General features: G+C 38.8%; 1 protein-coding gene across 7 annotated transcripts in view; it reads right to left on the minus strand.

Annotated features, from left to right (window-relative positions):
• The window catches only part of ppp6r3 (protein phosphatase 6, regulatory subunit 3), a 39,710-nt gene extending 19,154 nt beyond the window's left edge, over window positions 1-20,556 (minus strand). For 6 of the 7 annotated variants that reach the window (XM_033635844.2, XM_078168265.1, XM_033635843.2 and 3 more), the window contains exons 1-15: window positions 20,373-20,556; window positions 14,517-14,696; window positions 14,140-14,373; window positions 13,021-13,207; window positions 11,045-11,182; window positions 10,191-10,256; window positions 9,642-9,754; window positions 7,119-7,232; window positions 6,591-6,717; window positions 5,035-5,187; window positions 3,430-3,579; window positions 2,754-2,818; window positions 2,389-2,504; window positions 1,466-1,551; window positions 486-572 (exon numbers count right to left, since the gene is read on the minus strand). In XM_033635844.2, the coding sequence (XP_033491735.1) occupies window positions 486-572; window positions 1,466-1,551; window positions 2,389-2,504; window positions 2,754-2,818; window positions 3,430-3,579; window positions 5,035-5,187; window positions 6,591-6,717; window positions 7,119-7,232; window positions 9,642-9,754; window positions 10,191-10,256; window positions 11,045-11,182; window positions 13,021-13,207; window positions 14,140-14,366 (1,629 nt within the window). In that variant the 5' untranslated portion in view covers window positions 14,367-14,373; window positions 14,517-14,696; window positions 20,373-20,556. The remainder of the gene's footprint in view (window positions 1-485; window positions 573-1,465; window positions 1,552-2,388; window positions 2,505-2,753; window positions 2,819-3,429; window positions 3,580-5,034; window positions 5,188-6,590; window positions 6,718-7,118; window positions 7,233-9,641; window positions 9,755-10,190; window positions 10,257-11,044; window positions 11,183-13,020; window positions 13,208-14,139; window positions 14,374-14,516; window positions 14,697-20,372) is intronic. The other variant, XM_033635839.2, reaches the window with a different exon arrangement.
• Between the last annotated feature and the right edge of the window lie 453 nt (window positions 20,557-21,009).

A 21,009-nucleotide genomic window follows, 5' to 3' on the forward strand; every position in this document is an offset into this window, starting at 1 on the left:
GTTTTTTGATGAAACCTGATGCTGCAGGTTCATCCAACCCTTCTATGTAGTTACTTTCCTCTATTTCTAATTCACGCAGTATATGAATTTATCACTTCCTGCCCTCCATCTGAATTTTGCGCATTATAATAGTTACGTGACTGCAAACAGGCTATTATGTATAATCAGGCAACATGATTTAAGTTTTTTGGGGGTCTTATCCAAGTTGGACTGATCCTTGCAGTTGTTCATTATGCACTCGCTCACACTGAACATGAAGAGAAGAGATAGATATAATATTGTCCACTTATACTGTCTACATAATCCAACAGATGTACATTTTATCCAAAGAAAATCTCACATGGCGTAACAGAGCCTCTGTTTCTTATGATTACAGAAAGACTGATGAATATCTGTAGATTATCCAGGACTGTGTGGCTATGGGCCTGCATTGTGTGCATGTATGCATTTGTGCGTGTGTGTGCGTGTGTGTGTGTAGGTCTTACTTGTTGTAGAGAGGAGTCCTGGTGAAAGCCACTGTCTTTAAAGTCCACCTCATCATCACTGGAAGAATGGATGTGGTGTGTATTCACCTGAAGAAAATTTAATTTTAGCAAAAAGCAGTTTACTGACTGCATCAATGTGCTTTTCCCACCACACTACAGAACAGGTATACCTGTCCCAGCAATGTGTAATAAAATAAATCAGTTTCAATATTTGCTTGTGCTGTGCTGCAGTGCATCCTCTTCTAAATCCTTCTGAAAAGGTATAGTGCAATCCGTAAGTATCTAAGCTCAGACACGTGTTGAGATGAATCTGTATTCAGAGCACTGAATCTGAGAAGAAAACAGTACTTTAGATTCCGACATTGATTCATTTTAAATCCAATGAGCTGAACTCATTAACTGTATAATAAAGACTGACGACATGACAGCTCCCAAAAGTGAAGCCAAAACATCTTGATCCCAGATGGTTGCTAGCTGCAGTATAGGCCATAAACCCCGCCCCTTCCATGTTAGCAGATGGGACATAAGCCAAGCTAAAAGAGCAAAGTGCATGTCAAAAACTTTTTTTCCAAAGATGGTTCCTGTCATTTTAGGTAGTTCTTATCATAATGTATGTTTAAGTGTTAGTTTGGTTATAATTAGTTATTTGATGCCATAAAATGGTGGTTTGACATCATAATAAACAGCTATGTGTTACAGTTGGTTTGCTTGCTATCAGTGGTGCTGCTCTTGATCGGTTGGACAGAGTTTGGTCACTACGGTGCAGACTCTGCCTCCCAATGGCAGTGGCCATACCTGGGATATTTTGCTTTCATTTTTGTACATTTGGAGGATGTAGAGATGCATTGTGCATCTTTATAAACAGTCAATGGCTGGACCACAGAGACAACACAATAAAAACTGTCTATATAACTGTGCTGTACATCTAACATGTGAAATAGATATTCAAGCTTGACATCAGTGTTGATGTAGTTACTCACCAGGTCAACAGTGTTTCTCTTGTTTGTGTCAGACAGCTGCCCAGAAATAAAGGCCTCCCATTTATCTCTGTCCTCTGCTGGGAGCTCTGCATAACACACACAAACAGTTTGTATACAGCATACTCCATCTTCAAATATTGTACATTTAAAAAATTATTTCACTACTGGAAATATGGTACTTTGGTACATTCCCATTGGTGGTTGACGTATTGCCATTTTGTCACAGAAAACAATATGACAGCCAGCTAAAACAAACTTGTATTACAGTTAAACATAGCAACAACAACTAAGATATGTTTCTGAAAACATTTTAGGTGTGAAATAGGCAACGCAGTAACAGAACTTATATTGAGTTATATTTAAAGTTTACGTCAGTTCATTTACACATACTAATGAATATTTCATGACTAAAATGTGCTTCTAGAGCAGCAACAGTAATAATAAAACAGTAAAGTGACAATAAAAACTCAATATCTTACTGGAAGCAAATCTAAAATCATAATTCCTGACATCGCAATACTGAGAGACGTTTAGCCTGACTACTGGCGAGATTAACAGGGTTAAAGCTTCACAAATCTGTGGGAAAAAGCATATCTTAAAAAAACCATATCAGATTATTTGAATCAATATCAGGTCATTCAAATGAAGATCAATTTGAATCAGATGAATCAATTATTTTAACCCAGGCCTATGCTCAGGTCCATTTCAGTTGCCACCAGAGATCTTGATGAATCAAAACAGGCTCATCACAGAGGTATATTATGCCACAGGATTCCCACCCAATTACCACTACCACAATGACAACTTCACACATAACACAACATCAAGTCAATCTTCTCAAACTGAAAGATGAAGATAAAGCTCATTGCAAAACAGATAAGGACAGAGACATATCAGCCCTCGAAACAGAAGCTAGTCCTTACCAGAGATGAGCTGCTGTATCTGTGGTCCATTAGGGCCTTTGTCACAGTTATGAACTATAGAGTTGGCTATTCTGGTGAGGTGACCCATGTAGCCTCGTCGCCGACCACCTTCTGCCCTAAAAACAAACAAACACATCAATACAATTATAAGGACATTCAATTATGAGTTATTACTTTAATCTCTGAAGCCATGCCATCAGTCCCTTAACTACTCTGAAACTGTAGTCATAGACACAGTAAAGGAGCAAAGGACTTTTGGTTTTGTTATGTTCTTTTCTATTCTTCTAAAGCGAATGACACATAAGTATTGTTACACCCTTACAAAGTTACAAATGGTCTCATTTGCTGCAGAGCAGAATACTTACTGTTCTTTCTCATTGGAGCTCCAGGCCTCTACGATTCTCTGTATAAACTGGCACTTTTGAAACAGCTGGCAGAGGAAATTACAAGAAAATTAAATACAATCAATTCAGTATGCCCACGATGTAGTGTATACAGCTGCTGTGTCTGCACAGCACACACATGCACACAAAAACTAATACACTATATTATCCATAGGCCTTCAATAATTGCTGTATTTGGTACAGAGTGACTTTTGTCTTTCATGAGGCAGAAAAAAATAGCATATAGTACATTATACAGACCCAGCCAAGAAAATAAAAAGATTTTGCCAGAGCTTACTCAGATTACTTGTGGCAATGTGATGCAGTATTTACCTGTCACATAAGGATTACTATCATTACCACTGTATTTGTTCAGCTTTACAATAAATACAATGCAGTCTATTTGTTTTTTGGACAGGAAATCATAGCATTACCAACGTTATTGTGTTTACACTGACTGTTTAAATGAAACACATTTTGCTTCATGTAAGCAGTTTTTACCTACATAAAAACAGCTTAAGTTTGATCAAATTCAGTGACTGTAGCAGTTTTGCAGTATTCCTGGAAGAACAAGCTTGTGCAGACCTAGACAATTACATTATAAGCAGATACTTGACAGCTAATATAAATATCTCTATCTCTAGTATTCTTTTCTTACATGTTTTATGAGGATGCTCTCCCTCGCAATTTCCTGCTCTGTGTCTGGCTGGATATCAGTGGGGGCAGGGGGCATAGCCAGAATCATGGCTGTGCAGATCTCCACTTGAATGTGGAGGAAGTTGTTCCAGATGTATTTGAAATACATATCCTGTGGAGCAAAAAAAAAAAAATTAAAAAAAATATCCAAGGAGAGACATTAGTAATGGTTTGGATTAGGGATGCATGATATTGGATTTTTTTTGCTGATATACCAATATATAACTTATTTGGATGATTACCGATACCAATATCCATATATCAATGTCAGAAGATGCCAATATTCTTGTGTGTACCTAGTTTGGATAGTCTAATGCTGATTTTTGGATTTCTTTAACAAAAAAAAAAAAAAAAAAAAAAAGTGACATTTTACACAGCTAATTTTTTCCTGATATGTGTGTGGTCACAGTGACAAACGTAGCCATGTTAATCAACCACCGTAAACCAATCTTCAGTTAAACATCATTATCCATACCCCTGTCCAATGGAAACCACAAGCAATACAAACTGAAAATGTCAATTATAACTGCTCTATAAAACTAAGTGCATGCAGAACTACATATAATACAGCAGGTGAAAGTAAAATATTAACTTAAAGTTCATTTTTGTTTTTACATTCAGATGAGTCCAGAGTTCCATCACACTGACTACTACTGAAAATGAATTATCAATTTCAAATCCACTATAGAATCCATTAGTCAAATTCCAATCTCTTTGAATACCTTAAAGAATCTTGTTAGGTTAACTCACACTCAAAAATGTCTCGTCATCATTTGTCAGCTGAGAAGGCAGAAACACAACCGTTTTTAATGACTGCCGAACTGATGTTGATCACCTGTAGCTACAGCCCGAAATGAAATTAACAGCATAATATATGAAATGTTTCAAAAAGAGTGAGGACAAATGATTAAAGATTTGTTAGCACTGGAGCTCAACAAATCCGGGTATTTTTCTCAGAACCTGAGGCCAGATAAATCACTCTATAAGGGCAGGTTTACACAGTCATCTAAGATATGCAGCTATTACCTGAAGAGACAGAGATTATGAAAAAAAGCTTCTCCAAAGGCAAAACCTATGCCATATATAGAGAGACTACTGCTCAAACTGAGCACTGAATCTCCTTTGTGACTAAACCAAGATTTTGAAATTGGACCTTTTATGTAGTGTCCCTATCTTGTCCATCCACTTTTCTACACATTTCATTAATAACTGATCATCATCTAATGTATTTGCTCGTGCTCATTTATGTGTTTTAATTGAATTGTTCATTTTAGTGTTTAATAATGGGAAGTTTTCTCTCATATGCAACTGCCTTTTTTTTACTGGGCTAAAACTTTTACATGAAAAAGACAAAACATGAACTAGAGAAAAATACTACTGAGCATTTAACCATTAACACACAATCTAGGATCAAACTCTTATAACTTGTCAGTTTTGTTTAAGTTATAATATGTCAGACTCAGCTATTAGGATTTACTGTTGGCTTGTAATAGGGCAGCAATAAAGTGGAAAAAAACACAATTTGTCAAAATGTCCCCAAACAACACCAAAAAAAGATAGTACTCACGAGAATGACTCCCAGTGTGTTGAGGTTAATAAGTTCTGTGTTGATGCTGTGTGTGTTGCTCTGCAACAGACTGGCCACCAGTCTGACAACATTGAGCCTGGTGTTGCCCACAGGAGGGTCCAGCACCCCCCACGTTGTCTTCATCACATTCTTCTGTTGGTGGAGAACAAACACTGCTCAATATATACACAGCTGACTGGGATACATTTATACCAGTGTTTCCCCTACATGCATTCAAAAGTGAGGCAGCATTGCTGCTAAATGATTAGTTCTGCTGTGACATAAAATCTCCCCAAATGCAATAAACTTACTATTTCTACGTTATGCAGCAAAAGCCAGAGGATTATAAAACTAACATCCGGAGACATGGCCACAGTTTAGTAGTCTCTTATTGGTTATTGGTCATTGGTCATTGAAAAGCACAGCTGGCAGCAACAAAGGCTCCGCTGCTGGTCCCATTACCTATCTATTAAAGCAAAGTTCAGCGGAGACGTAGAGACAACAAGGAACATGGCATATATTAGGTGATGGTCCCAGGGAAGAAACAGTGACAAACCACATTCTTGGGATATCAATCAATGTAACATTAAGCCTATACCTTGATGGTGTGGGTTTTTACTGGGCTATGTTTTATGTTATGATTTTATTAGCCAACATAAACGTGGCAACAGCTAATAGTGTTTGCTACTTTAGCAACTGTCTAACATTAGGGACATCAATGAGAAACAAATTATTGTACTGGCAGAGAGGGATCAAATGGTTCACTTCAAACTGTCATGGTGAGTTTCTCTGTTGAGTAGCAGAGCAGATCAAGAGGTCTAGCTACAAAGTGGGCTGTTGTTTGCTCTTATCTGATTGGTTATTTGCTCGCAACATGCTCAATCACAGAATATTAAAACTCTCCCAGACTTATCTCATTCCCACGCATGGCGATTGCTTGCTTCCTGCTAAAAATGAATGGAGGCCTTGATATTCACTTTTGGTTTGTGTGTACTGTAACATGGACATAATTCTCGATGTCAAAATTTTAACACATGTTCATAAAACAACTAACAGAAATTCAATTATATCTGAACTTGTGTATCTATTTTGGAAAGAATATTTGAATGACATTTTTTGGCCAAGGTTGACAGACCTACATAGCATACATTTTCACTATAACTCTCTGTACATTTAGGTTGTTAGGCAAATTATACATCTTTAAATTTTCAAGTGACCCCTTCCATGGACCACCAACGAGATGCAGATGTTCCTGCCCATCGTCCACGAAGAAAAAATACAGCGACAGCTGGATGGAGCAGTGACACAGCTATTAACTGCTGGGTAACAACCCCGCCTAAATTTAAGAGTACTGTGGAAACGCCAGACAGACCAAGGGTTTAGGTAAGTGTCTGTGCAGGTTACGTACCGGTTCTACGGATACTATACCAAAAGTGTTTGGTGGAAATGCAGCTTAAAGGGACTGAACAGTCCATGGAGAGTGTAACCTTATAACCTAAATTAACAAGGCATTCAATTATTTTAAAAGTGTTTACAGCTGTCTGTGTGGTTTTTACCTTTGGGGGTTCCAGTAGCAGCTGGTGAAAATCTTTGAGTCGGGGTCTCACTGCCTCCAGGATGCTGTGGTTGACTGAAAATGAAGGGTGGGACATCCCAGGCGGGCACTCCATATGACCCTCAAACCTACACACAGAAAGTCCTAACCCCATGAAGTAGCTCACCAAGCAGTGTAGTAGTATCAAGTCTTTTAGACCGTGCCTAAGTTACAGACTAGCAGAATCATGATGGGTCAAGAATCTGATATTAAAGCATATACTGATCATTTACAGAAATTACGTGCCAATGCAATATTGTATACAGAGTAATAATGTATTAAACCAAACTGATCTTCTACAAATTACTATAAAATCTGTGAATTCAATAACTAATATACATACAAAAATCAAAACTTTAACTTATTTCTCAACTTCAGCTATTCTTATATTATGTTTTTTCTCATTTTACATTCTCAAACAATCCCATGATCTATCATAAATCCAACGTCAAATCAAAATATCAAGAGTGGCAGCAGCCAAAGGACGTACGCTGGTCTCCTTGTCTCGAACAATGTGAGGAGGATTTGGATAACACTGACAATTGCAGATTCATTCTTCTCCTTGTCGAAGATGTTAGACAGCAGCTGCTCCACTGTCTCCTGCCTAGGGAGGGAACACACATGAAGATGAAGGGAAAGCAGGCTTCACAGTCACTTGACAAATCTGTAGGGCAGTTTGTTTTCAATACCCTACTTGATAAAAATGACAACAGTCATTGTTAGAATAAATGTATTATGACCCAGTGTACAAAATAAACTAAACAAAGAACTTAAGTAGTGAACAAACAAAGGCTAAATAACTGATCTACAAGGAAATCAACAGTACAGCAATCAGAACGTAAGGAATATTCTTGGGCTGTAGTCTCCTGGTCGACTAGTCGATTATTTGGTCGCTATGCTCTTGTCCGACCAAATTCTCATTGGTCGAATAATCGCTGTGTTACCTTCACAAGGAGAAAAGTGCTACATCAACAGCTTTCCAGGATTAATCCATTATTTCCTGCGGCGGGGGATAGGCTAAGTTACCTGTGAAAATGGGGGTGTTTTCAGAACACCCCCATTGTTGACAGAAAGTTGAACATGCCCACCCTCGCGCTCAGCGTTGCGGTGACGCAGACCTCCTGTCTGTTTCTGTAAGCTGTATTTACTTGTATTTCACAGATAAGAAACAATGAATTGTGAAGACAGTAAAGCCTCCACTAAAATAGCATTTTAAGTCTTGTGTGTCATTTATCCTTCAGGGATTTATACTTCGGGATTTATCCTGGCTGCATATGAGCAGAGGAAATGTCCACTCGTTGCTAGGCTAATGTATACTAATGTAAAAGGCCATAGGCTTGTGCTAATAACATTAGCATGTTGCATTTGCTTGGAAAACGTGTTTAGTATAAGACAGTTGTTTTGTCGGTGAATGCTGTGAGTTGTAATGGAGCCAAACTATGTGCCATTACCTTTGTTACATGTTGCCGTTGTCCCTGGTTTTATATGAGAAGAGGAAAAGATCGCTAGACGCTAGGTTAATTTATACAATGTAAAATGCCATAGACTTGTGCTAATAACGTTAGCATGTTGTATTGTGGGGGAAATGTGTCCAGATAAAGACAAGTGTTTGTCTGTCGGTTCTGCGATTTATAGTGAAGCCAATTTGCGTACTTGTGTTTAAAATGGTCTCTATTAAGCCATATTTAATGTGTTTTGAATCAACTATATAAACAAAGTTTGATTTGAACTAAACTTTACAGCACTTAACACAGTCCTCCACCACTGACTAGTGTTTTGGAGGTGTAACTGCAGAGTGACACAGACACACCACCGCAGAAGTAAAAATAACGTGCAGATTTTTTTTCCCCCACAACTAATCGATTAGTCGAAGAGTATGTGCGACTTTAGTCGACAAAGATTTTCTTTGGTTGACTACAGCCCTAGAATATTCAATAAAGTACATAAAACAGGGATGTAATATTTATCATGACATTAAAAAAATTGAGAAAAATAATTTGAAAAAAATTTCCTCGTTGGGTCTGAGCTCGTCTCTGAGAGTCTGTCTTTTTGACCAGTACAAGTGCGCCCTCTGCTGTGTTCAAGCAAAAACAATACAATCGGGCTTGACATTAAGCTTTTATTTAAAAAAAAATATAAATAAAATCAATAGGGATTTGGATATTATTTTAAGTCATTAATGTACAAAACATACAATTACAACAGGTAACAATTACATGGCAGGGACTGTTCTAAATTCATTTTGTTGCCCGTTTTGCCTGCACCTTGCCGATTTTGGGTGACTGGAGTAACATCTTTAGCAAAATAATAATAAATAATAAGAGGGCATTCTGAGTGGGATTCATCATTCCGGATTTATTTTACAAAGTCTCCATTAAGACATCATAGTTCAAAGCTGGATAAAAAAGCTTCAGGAAAGGATACAATTGTACCGGAGCAGCACAACGGTTAGCTTCTGGGTAAAAAAGTTGATCTCTCACATGCAGTGTTCCAGAGACATTTGATGTTAGGAAAGTTATGTCGTATGTGACACCGTCAACGCACGAGTTAACTTCTACACTGTCCAGTATGTAAAAAAAAAAATTTCATCAGTCTGGTTCAACACTGGGTGATGAGACAGACTTGCGCACTCAGCTAAGCTGAAAAAGTTTAATTTCAGCAATACAGTATGTAGTCAATTTTCAGGTAACGTTACATACATGATACATCACATTTATTTTACACTTGCTTGATTGGCAGTCTGCATGAGGCATTCTTGCTTGAACACAGACACCAAGTGTTAATGTCAAGCCCTGAAAATTTTCAAGGAGGTAAGATAGTAGAATGCAGCTATATTGTCGACAAAGACATGTAATACTCTGGTACACTTTATCACAGTCCCAAAACAGTATTGAGACTTTTTTGTTAAATCGTGACAATGTGAAATTTGATATATGGTTACATCCCTATAATTAAGAGAACTCTTATAGTCAGTACTGTAAAAGTTGATGATTGTAGATAAACACAAACATACTTTTCAAGTGTGGCCAGAAGTGGGTCAGGCTCTGAGGATCCCTGCACTTGGAACATCTGGTCTCTGCTCAGTCTGATGATCTCACACAATGACTGGGAGGCATTGGAGTGTCTCTGAGTCAACAAAGTTGGACCAAACAAACAAAAACAAAAAAAAAAAAAAAGACAACAAACCATAAATCTGTGGTTGTGAGTCTGACTCACGAGAAACTTAGCATATTCAATCATTCAATCAAAGTTCTATAATACCTGAACAGTTAAAAAATAAACATTGGTACTTATCTTCATGCAGATTTAAAAAAACGTCTAATTAAATAAAATATACTCTATCTGCAGGGCTCAGTTGCTACGGGCTTTGTTGTAGTTTGGTATAAATGAAGAAGTGGACATGAAAATTCTCAAACTATTATGATTTTGATACATGTTAATGTTATCAAAAGGTTAATGACAACAAAACAACACACAACATTCCCGGGATCATCAAGAACCTGCAGCTGACTACAATATCCTGGTGACTGATGGGAGAAACAGGAACATGTGTGAAACTCACATCCTCATCTTGAGCAGGTTGTACCATGTCCACCAGTCTCTGAATCACCTTCTCCTCATTCAGCCACTGAAAGAGGACAGAGAGCAGAGAGGGTCAAGACAGCACAAAACATTAGGAGAAAAACAAGTAAACAAGACCTCTAATTTGAAGTAAAAGATACATTTACCAACTCATCATCGCTTGCATGGAGCAAGTGGGAAGATTCTTTGTACTAAACAACATTTAGAACATAACAGAGTTTATTCTTGCTTTTCTTATGGCCTTTCGGGCATGTGCACCAATTAAGAAGAAATTCATAGTTACAGATCCACATTTTTTAGTTTCCATTAGCTTTACAAACAGACCAATATCAAAAAAGTGTTTTGTCCTCTACTGTCCAAATCCATGTTGCCAATTCAGCCCACTAATTCATTTTCAGAAAGCACCTCACAAGAACTTAATAATGAATTACCCAACACATGCATATTGTCAATGTGCAGTCAAATGGTCAAACTGAGTAGATACCCATGTGGCATCGTACCATGATGCTAGCCTTGCAAAACCACCCTAAAAAATGCAACCTCAGCTTTTGCTGAGATTTTATCTGACTGAGACCTGACTAACCCAGCCAGAACGAGTAGGTAGATACAAATTAAAGCATGGTTTTGGAATCTGCAGAGTCTCCTTCTCCCTTTAAATGGATTTAGACACACTTTAAGGTGGAAAGCTACTTTTGTTTTTCTAGTTTGAAAATCAGAAGCACAGCCCAATGACACACCGACTAGGCTTGTACATGTAAAAACACTTCGTGATAGGTGAACTGATGGAAGATATCATTTATAGCACAGCTGACAAAGTGTTGTCCCACTACCCACGTTTAGAACGTCCTGACGAAGCTGTTGAGGTTCAATGCAGGTGAGCATTCTGAGCAGCAGGTCCATGATAGCAGATGTCCCAATGTGTTTGATCATCAAGTCTACAAAGTCTTCTTGCTTTCGCAGAAAATCCACTATCTATGAACACAGACAAACAAAACATACACACCCTCAAATCAGTACAGAGGATTAAGTGCGTTGTTTCCTACAGGTCTACCATATTCTGGTAAAATTGGAAAAGCCTTAAAGAAACATTCAGAGCATGTTAATACCAAATCAACAATACCAAAATTCTGACTTTGATGCCAACAGCAAGTTTAGTATCATGACACTCTATGTCCAAATGATTCTTAAAACTAAAATGATAATGACTCGATACTCGGTATATGATAGATCAGTAAAGGAATGTCTACAAGTGTTTATCACTTTGTTTGTTGCAAAATCATGAAACCCATATAGTGTACAAAATTAATTTAGAATGAAATTGTAATTATTTCATTTTAATTTTATACACATCAGGACACACTAATCTTTGGCTACATTTAATGGGTCACATTTTAATACATTTGTTTTACCGAGCTGCCATGAACAATGCCCATGTATTATTCTATGAACAGTTCCAAAATGGAAAACCATGATTATACCAAAAGGCAATTTCTACTTCAAATTTTACTCCAGCAACCCAAGGACAGAGACACAAGGACTGAGCGCCACGGCACACGTGTGTGTGTGTGTGTGTGTGTGTGTGTGTGTGTGTGTCCGTGTGTGTGTGTGTGTGTGTGTTTGAGAGAAAGCAGAGGGGACAAGGTGGACCACTGCACGCAATGTTTGCGGACACTGTTTTGACACTTTTTGACCTGTCTGCCTGAGCTTGTGATATATCCATTTTCCACTGAATTCAAAAGGAAAAGGCAGTCAGCCACATGGCTGTGAGCAGATATTGATCAGTGTAGGTGGCAAATAATCACGATGGTGGCGAAAAACTTGGTCATTCAAAAGGGTACCACTTCACCCATCTGGCAGCCTTCAGTTTGTATGATGGATAAATCAGAGTTGTTACTGTTTAAGCATGAAATGAATGCCATTAGTGCCACTGCAAAATTGCGCCCCAGATGCTGTGGATGGATGAACATACAGGGGCGGGGGCTTTTAAATCACGATGAGAGGCTTAGTAGATGATGACTGACTGCCATCGCCCTGGTCCATCGGAACAACCCTATTTAGCACTAGCAGCTCATCACCAGCCTACCAGCTGGCTAGCCTGCTAGAGAATTCTCTAACATGTTGTGTGTTGTACTCCTTAGAGAGGTATTAGTGTCTGTCACTGAGGTGCTTGCTAAGGTCTGAAGTATTTCCTCCCTTGCTCAACACTGTTTTATAGCACCTTCTGTATACAGGCTTCATTATGTCAGTGGGTTCACCATCAGCATCAGCTCTGTAACATTAGGCAAAGTAGTTCAACAGACAACTTTGGCAGTTTGTTTTGGAAGGCAGGACAGAGCGTGGCAGTTTTATTTCTGAACATAACTCGCTGTTGTTGTCAGTAGCAGACATAATGAGCAGAGGTATTGCTCTCTCTCTCTCAATAAAAGGTGAGGCTCACACTGTATGAATGAGGATGAATGCACAGTTGCATGTTTCCTGACCATAGACTGTATAAGCATTTGACTTGGCTACCTTGCCAATACTGTAATCTAGTGGAGATTAAGACAAATTAAACATTTCATCCTGTCATCACTAACACCAGAGATATATCTGACCTGCAACAAATACAGAATGTTGAGATGTTCTAAAACTAAACCATTTTTAACCAAAGACTACTGAAAAGGACCTTAGTTTCAGTACACGGTGCAACACAAGAGCATGTGACCTGATTAATGTGGATTATTGCATTTTGGTATAATTTCTAGAAAAATCATATCAGATAACAACTTGTATCTCGTTCTCCGACGCAACCCCTCTTCTCACTAACTTACCTGTTCAGGCTTGCGTCCTATAAGAATGGACAGGACCTTAGAGAAGAAGCTGGCCAGGAGTGGGTTGAGAGGTGGCTCATTCTGGAGGAAGCCATACAGTTTCATCAGCAGTTTTTCATCTTCTCCCAGTCTGTCATTGATCTGGCCCACATCTGATGTTAGCAGCTCACATGATATGTTGGGATACCTGTAAGAGAAGAAAAGCTGGTAAGTATAGATAAGTATACAAATCTTTTCATTTATTTTGAACAGACAGTACTGCAAGTGTCAAAGACAGACTCAATGTTGTTGCTGAGGCAGCATTTTTGCCCAGTGGCAACTTTGGTAAACTATTTTCATTTTTAAAAGAAAAGGAACATTTCAAACATTTTCTGCATTGCACTGTACAAACACTGAACTAACACTTTACTTAAAGGTAACCCATGAGCACCACACATTCCTAATGGCACAGTGCTATAAGTTTTGGGCACAAATTGCAGTTGTGATCTTTGGCTCTGCATTACATGCATCAATCTACATACCTTGTATTCTGCCTGCTGACGCGTGCACCAAAGCTTAACCCCAAAACCGCTACATTTTGGCAAGAACACATACCGTTACAGCCCTATTGTAAACTAAATTCTTCTTCAAACTTTATTTTGAAACAAATGAAGGTGACACAAAGTTGGAGTTTAAGCTTGTTTTTGGATGGATAAAAGAACTGCGGACAAAAACATGTGGCAAGATATGGTTCTGTTATTTTCAGTTTCATTTGCTTATGACTGCTTTGCTCTTTTCTCTGTTTCTCAGTCCCACATTTGGGCTGAGCATAAAGGAGATGCTAGAAATAAACCATCAAAAAAATAAGATTAAGGTATCTAAAAAATAAATTAAAAAAGTGTCAAGTAAAATTTCACATGTACCAACAGGATTAATGATCAATCATTGCAGTGCATAATAAAAAAAACTGGATTTTCACAGCACCATTCAAATAGCCCATTGAAACAGGTTATAGGTTAAGACTCAGGACTCAGAGAGGTGTCTACATAAGTGTTTGTCAAACTGCAAATCTCTCCTGAATAGAAGCAAAGAAAGTCCCCCATTTCGAGCTCCCTTATCCTTTGCACCATTTTCTCTTACTTGTATTTAACCTTCTCCTCAACATCAGTACTGGGTTCCTGTGTGATGAAGGTGACCAGGTCTTCCATGCACTGTGGTTTCAGCAGGAAGTCGACCAGCTTGTGGTTCTGGGCCTTGCACTCCTGCAGGACGTCGTCCTCATCCATCACCTCTGTCAGCGTCACATCCTCCTTCTCTAACAGCGTGTCAATGTGGGATGTGGTGTGGAGGTCAAATTTCCAAAACATGTTGGCTCTAAGAGAATTGGGCAAACGTCAGCAAGAGCATGTCATTAAAATCAATACAAAATAAGGTCTTCCATCAGAGGTAACCACATCAGAACAGACGACTGTAACTATTAGCTGAGGGATTATTTGACAGCTCTTTCTTCTGCCTACCTGTGAGTATGTTAGAGTCCAGATGGTGGAGCTCAGGCTAAAAAGAGGTGTGTTTTAGTCTTTGGGAGTTGTGGCCCATTCCAGGCTAGCCGGATGGACAGACAAGCAGGCAGACAGTGGTGATGGACAGACTGACCAACAGCACACATACAGCAGTTCAACAGCACACACCTGAGGCACCTGAACAGATGGAGACACGTTATTAAAGCAAGACTCTACAGCTTTTCATGTAGATAGTGTAGCAATTTTGATTACTACTTAATAATAAAAATGGCACAGATTATTCACATTCCCATGTACATGCATTTTTTGGTTATACTGTTCTACAATGCCCAGTATTCCTCATAAACATCACATTCAGAGATGTAGCACATTTGCATGCAAGTACACTAGACTTCCGTTACTGTTACAACATACAACAATGAGGGTTAGGTACGGAATGCTGTACTTTTTAGTGTAAGTAAACAATGCTGTTTGGGCTGAAAAAACCATGTGTAATGTAAGGTAAAGGAGGTTATTGGGTTGGTGTGGGGAGCAATGAGACCTGGCATTAGGGGAGTGTCTCTGGGACGCCAGAGATCACTGTCTAGCCTCCTGGAGGTGTCGTGGGACCTACTAGACGAAACACTGGTGAAAGGAGGTTCCCACCTGATGACCCCAAAGACGTGTTAGTTATCACTGCTCATTGGTCTGTATAGTTAAGCCTTGCCATAATAGCTTATCATAGGACTTAGGAGGTTATTCACTGAGTGCTGATCCTTTAGCTAGAGCACAAATTTCTTGTGTTTATTTGAATTAAGGGTACCGAGCAAATAACATTGGTACTGCTGAATACTGATCCACATTAAATCCATTGGTGCTGAATGTTGGTATCTGAGAGCGCATTTGTGTAAGAATGCTGGGTTTGAACAAGTGGCGGGACTGCCACAAAGCGGGCTGCAGCCTGGTAGCAACAAAGTACAATACCAAAAAAAGGTACAGTTGGGTACCAATGCCAAATTCCAGGTACCGGAACCAGTGTCAGTTTGAATGTGAATCATACCAAACCCTAACAATAACCCTTTATGGCCAATTAAATAATGGCACTGGAAAGCATCAGTGGAAAGCATGAAAATTCCTTCTTAAAGCTGCATTCAAGCCAACTTGAGCACTGCATGTAAAAACACAGCTCTCTCATTAATTTGAATAGAACATGGCCCTTGACACAGAATGGGTGCCTGGCAAAAGAACCCAGCTTTGCCTTACAAAAAGTTGAACTTTTGCTGTATAGCAAAGCAACATCATCCAGCAAGGTGCTGCAAAACTGTATTTATGTTTTATCTGGTGACTGTTGCTGCAACAGAAGAGATAGTAGTTGCTGCTGTGAGAACTTTTCAGAACTGTAAAAAGCTTTCTGTGAGTATTACAAGCAACATCTTTAAACCTCTGCTGGTGGTAAGTAAGTACTAAAACAACCTTGATAAAACTATTCTCAGTGAGGGTTGGCAATTAATCAAATTTCATTTTCAATTGCAATTTTGGCTTCCAACAAAAACGAAAACAAGATAATTGTGATAAAATGATTATTGTTCCACATTCAGTTTCACTGCTTTTGTTTTGTTTTCTGTTATATATTAAACGAGCATCCCTCTTTCCTTTACAGCAGTGCGCTCAGTGTTGCCAATTTGCTGACTTTCTTACTGGACTTAGTGACTTCTCAGACCCTCTAGTGACTTTATTTTTCAAAATTACTTGCTGCTGCCGCAACCACTGCAGGTGCAGCCCAATGGACCATCATTATGTTACAAGGTGGAGCTCTCAGAATGGCTGTTAACATTAGATTTAAGAAGGCAAAACCCTAGAAGGTCGATTAGCTGAACAAGACAGACACAGACTGGAAGGCCAGTCCTTCTCTCCACAACTGTGTTCAGGCAGCCTGCCACTGCAGATTTGGATTGTGCCAAGTAATAACTACTGCTACAGAGTATTAATCACTGTGGATATCCCACCACACTCTTATATAGGCTACTGCACGTCCTGGAGAATACCAAATAGAAGCATTTGGTTAAGGTACTTGAGCCTTGCTACAATTTAGATCTGCATTTTAGTCAGTGTGTTGTACCTGCTCTGTATAAGCAAGTGCAAGCTGCAGTTCAGGAATAATCAACAGGTCAGAGTCTCATGATGGCGAATAACTTAACATTACCAACATCTGTTTTTTTTTTTTACTGAAAATATGGTAGTATAAGAGTCCCTTAACTGCTACAGTAAGAATTATGGCCACCAAGCCACCAGAGTTAGTTTTATCTGAAGTTCAAGTCAATCTACTGTTAGAAAGACAAGCTTTTTTTAAAGTTCAAAGATTTCCTTATGTCAGTGAGTACTGGGTTAAATAATCAGTATTAACCAAATTAATCATGTTTATGTTTTTTGCCATAATCGAGCAGCCCTATTCTCAGTCTATAGTACAGCCCCTGTACCTGGGCAAATAACAATAAAGCCTTTTGCTTAAACTTATATATACACAAACCACTAATGCTGACCACTTGTTTTCCTTAGTTTGACTGTTACTTTATACTTAAGGGATGTCTGAATACAAATAACCTAGGTGCATGAGGAATGGGTGGTAAAAAAACAACAACAAAAAAAAACAAGTCTTAGATGCACCACAATGTTGTTGTGGAAGATTCAGCATCGATTCAGAAATAAAAAAAAAATTAAAAAAAAAATCTAAATATTAGTCAATAACGTAATGTTAACAGAATAAAAAAAAAAGGCAGAACTCAACCACAAGGGCAGTGCAGCATCTTCAGAAAAGGCAGCAGTTGTAAGCATGTTTTAATTTAATGTCTAAATTATTACATTTGCAAGAAGAATGTGAATTAAATTGTGAATACTTCCTATGCCATCATCCAGAGACTAACGTTAACAAAGCTGAGCAGAGATCAGCAGTAACATCAACAAACAAAACTGGCTGATCAACACACGCTGTAGCATTTAACAACTTCAAACAACACTGTGGTGAAGAAAATAAGTCTAGTCTTGGCTTTCCCAGGAGTTAACAATGCAGCAGAGAGGCTGTTCTCCACTACTGGAGACAAAGCGTTAATAGCCTGCCCCTCATTTTGTTATTATCGTACAGGCAGGAGAATGTGAGAAGCTTTCAAATTAATTCATTCATTAATTAATGCAGATAACTTTTTTAAAATAAGAAGGCTGCTGACCATTTATCTTACTTGCCAGTTATGTTTCATTTTGTATTTCAGTAGAATGATGACACCAGTGAATGGTTTGGTGCATGGTAAAGCCTCCTAGAGCAACAGACTGAAAATTGTGCCCCCTTTTCTATTCATCCCATTAAGAACTGATTTTGAATCAAATCAGACACCAAAGAATCGCAGTCGAACCGAATCATGAGTTTCCCACAGATAAGTACAAGTATTTTAGCTGTATGAGGCAAAACTGACTGTTCACCCTTTGCTTGTTTGCACAGCAGCTTGCCACTGCTAGGTAAGATTACAAGCTGTATGATTTAAAACAGATCCAAATGTACTCTCTCTTCTAATTAGGTGTAATATAAAATACTGTAGGACCCTAATTAGTTAATTTTAATACACTGTACCACACAATACATACAGGACACCAATAAAAAAGTTGTGATGCAGGCTTGCTTACATAATACAGAGCTATTTAAGATTTTCTAATGTGCTGTCATTTTCTCCATATACAAGTATACAAGGAAAATAAATTTAATTCCTTCAGTGCCACAGTGTACACAATACAAACAGACTAAATAGCCAGACAATACTTTACACTAAGTACGGATTCCTTAATTAGACTAAAGGATTACATGAATCACAATTAACACAGTTTGATTTCTACTGGAGAAACCTCATTTCTTGGCCATGCATATGCTTAGTGCTTAGTTGGGTTTCTTATAGGATCTTTTACAAGAATACATGTATATGAGACAGTACAGGGAATGTTATGCTGTAAGATATAAAGAGAGATCATTATTCATAGGTTTTTCCAAATGATTATAACCCTAACTCAGACTACAACTGAGATACACAAGGTCTAAACCATTTATACAGCTGAACAGCATTTGTAAATGTCAGACACATTCACTCTGTAAGGAAAATTGTGTGGTCTACTCACTGCCTGATCTTTCAGTGTGCCACCAGTCCAAATGCACCACTAAATTAAAAATATAAATGTACTCAGTGTGCAGCTTTTTATATCAAATATTCCAGTTTTAATTTTAAAATTAGGTGGTGAGTACTCTGAGAAGTCTGATTGCTGGCCAGCTGCAGGGAAACTAGTTTTACACTAACCAGGTTATTACTATGTGTGTACACCTATTCTCATGTTTTCTGCCTCAAACAGATTTCCCAGACAACTTGTTTTCCTGTGTACATGTGAACACAGTGATTTACTTTGGAAAGCATACAGGTAGAGAGGGTAAAGCGTGCGCTGGTGCATAATCCTTGTGCCTACTTATATTGAAGAAGAATGAAATGGTACTGAGAGACTGCAATGATCACGTTTGATACATATGACAAATACACATGACCACTGTGAGCTCAAAACTACTTATAATACCACAATGTGGCAAGTCACGATCATACAAAGTGCATTCATGTTCTTTTGATTTTGGTTGTGGTTTTCTCTCTATGTGAATTACCTTAGCAACAGCTGTCCACCACTAGCATAGGTGTTGCAACTATAAAATACATCCATTAAAAAGAGTCTCGACACTCAATCAGTGAACAAAATGCGTCCCTCTACAATGCAACAAAATAACAGTGAAACATATACCAAAGGCCAAAAGCCATAAAATACTTTATAACACAGCTACAGCTATAATAACATCGTGCCTGATTGGATGCCACAGTCCACCGGTCACTGTCACGAGACCCCAACAAAATCGATCTAAACATAACCAGCTAGCATTACTGTCAGTCTAAATACATTTCACTGTTAGGTTTTCAACTTATGTTGTATGCGCACGGCCAAATTAAAAGACTACAGCGTTTTCTTACTTAAATGAACAGAGCTGCTAATGCCTACTCTGAGAATTATACGGTCCAGTAATTTACAGTTTCTAATGCCGAACCAACGGACTGAACCAGTTGAAGACGCAGCGTTGTCTCAAAATGCAATAACGTTAATAACCGCCCATTCTGACGATAAGTTACTAAGTTAGTTAGTCCACCTATCGCACGGAAAGTCAGCGTTCCTGAAACAATAAACATGATGGCCCTTTTACAGTTAATTACACCGAACGTCAGTAATAGCTTTAATTTCGACTGAAAGTGGTTTGAAACGTCAGGGAAACAAAATCTGATCATTCTTACTATTACCTTGCCAAAATAAGTTACCATTGACTAACATTATTTGCGTTTTTGCAGTTGAAATACTACGTTTGCAGTAACGTCAGATCATTTACATACCAGGGCCCAAAACAGACTACCGCTAACAGAAACGCACCGGCTCAGGCAAACTGGCTAACGTCACTAGCCATCGTTAGCCATTGTTAGCTAATCTGAACACCTAAAATCAGCATCAAACTATCGTTTAGGACTACGTCGTTTCAATCGGTATCGGTGAGCTCTGAGACGTACGTTATTTAGCTTCTAAGTTGGTGAGCTACATGACGATATGGCTTACTGGTACCTAGTAACACTCACATGCAACGTTAACGTTACCACAGTCCTAGCTAACGTTAGAGGTTCACCAAGAGTGTCTGACAGCACAGTGTTAAGATGGCCAAGTATGCTTCTTGCTAGCCAGCTAACGTTAGCCGGCTATCTAAAGACTGCTGGCTAATCGGCTCTTCGGCACCAACCAAGTGCATGGGCTGACAAGTGTACCTACCAATAGACAACGGCAAACGGCGAGTCTCCAGCATGTAGCTTATCTTGCCATTAGCCCCAGGCCTTAACAAAACAAACACTGAGAAAACACGAAATTCCGGTAAGGAAAATAAAGCGTTTAAAACTGATTCTGACAGGCGCGAAAAGGTAGATCATCGGAGGGCACTTTTCAAGATGGCGGTTCCGTCAACTTCAGCGACCCCTTCCCCCACTACAGCTACGGCATTTGTCACTCACTCTGTCACCGCAAAACTATTGGTTGTAGACCCGTCGCTCAAACCAGGCCTTGCGGTTTTATTGGCTACAGAGCGTGCCACTTCATTGCGTCATTTAATCGAAGACTACATATTATGTGGCCCGGAAGAGCGGAGTTTGTACAGTTTTATCAACTGTAGATGTTTAGTTAAACGCGTATGGTCACAGAAGAAGTAAGAATAAATGTCGGTTCATGTCATGAGTTATATAATCAAATTTGGTGAAAATCGGTCACTGTCAAACATTAACCCCGCTCGCACGTTTGCTTGGCATGACAAATCGAACGTACTGGCACAGTACGAGCACGCCCTTGGCTCGCTGAGTAACGCCCAATTTACTGAAGGTTAGTGATAGTAGACATACAGTATCCTGAGATGATTTTC

Source organism: Epinephelus lanceolatus, chromosome 5 (assembly GCF_041903045.1).
Source record: "Epinephelus lanceolatus isolate andai-2023 chromosome 5, ASM4190304v1, whole genome shotgun sequence".
Classification (NCBI taxonomy): domain Eukaryota; kingdom Metazoa; phylum Chordata; class Actinopteri; order Perciformes; family Serranidae; genus Epinephelus; species Epinephelus lanceolatus.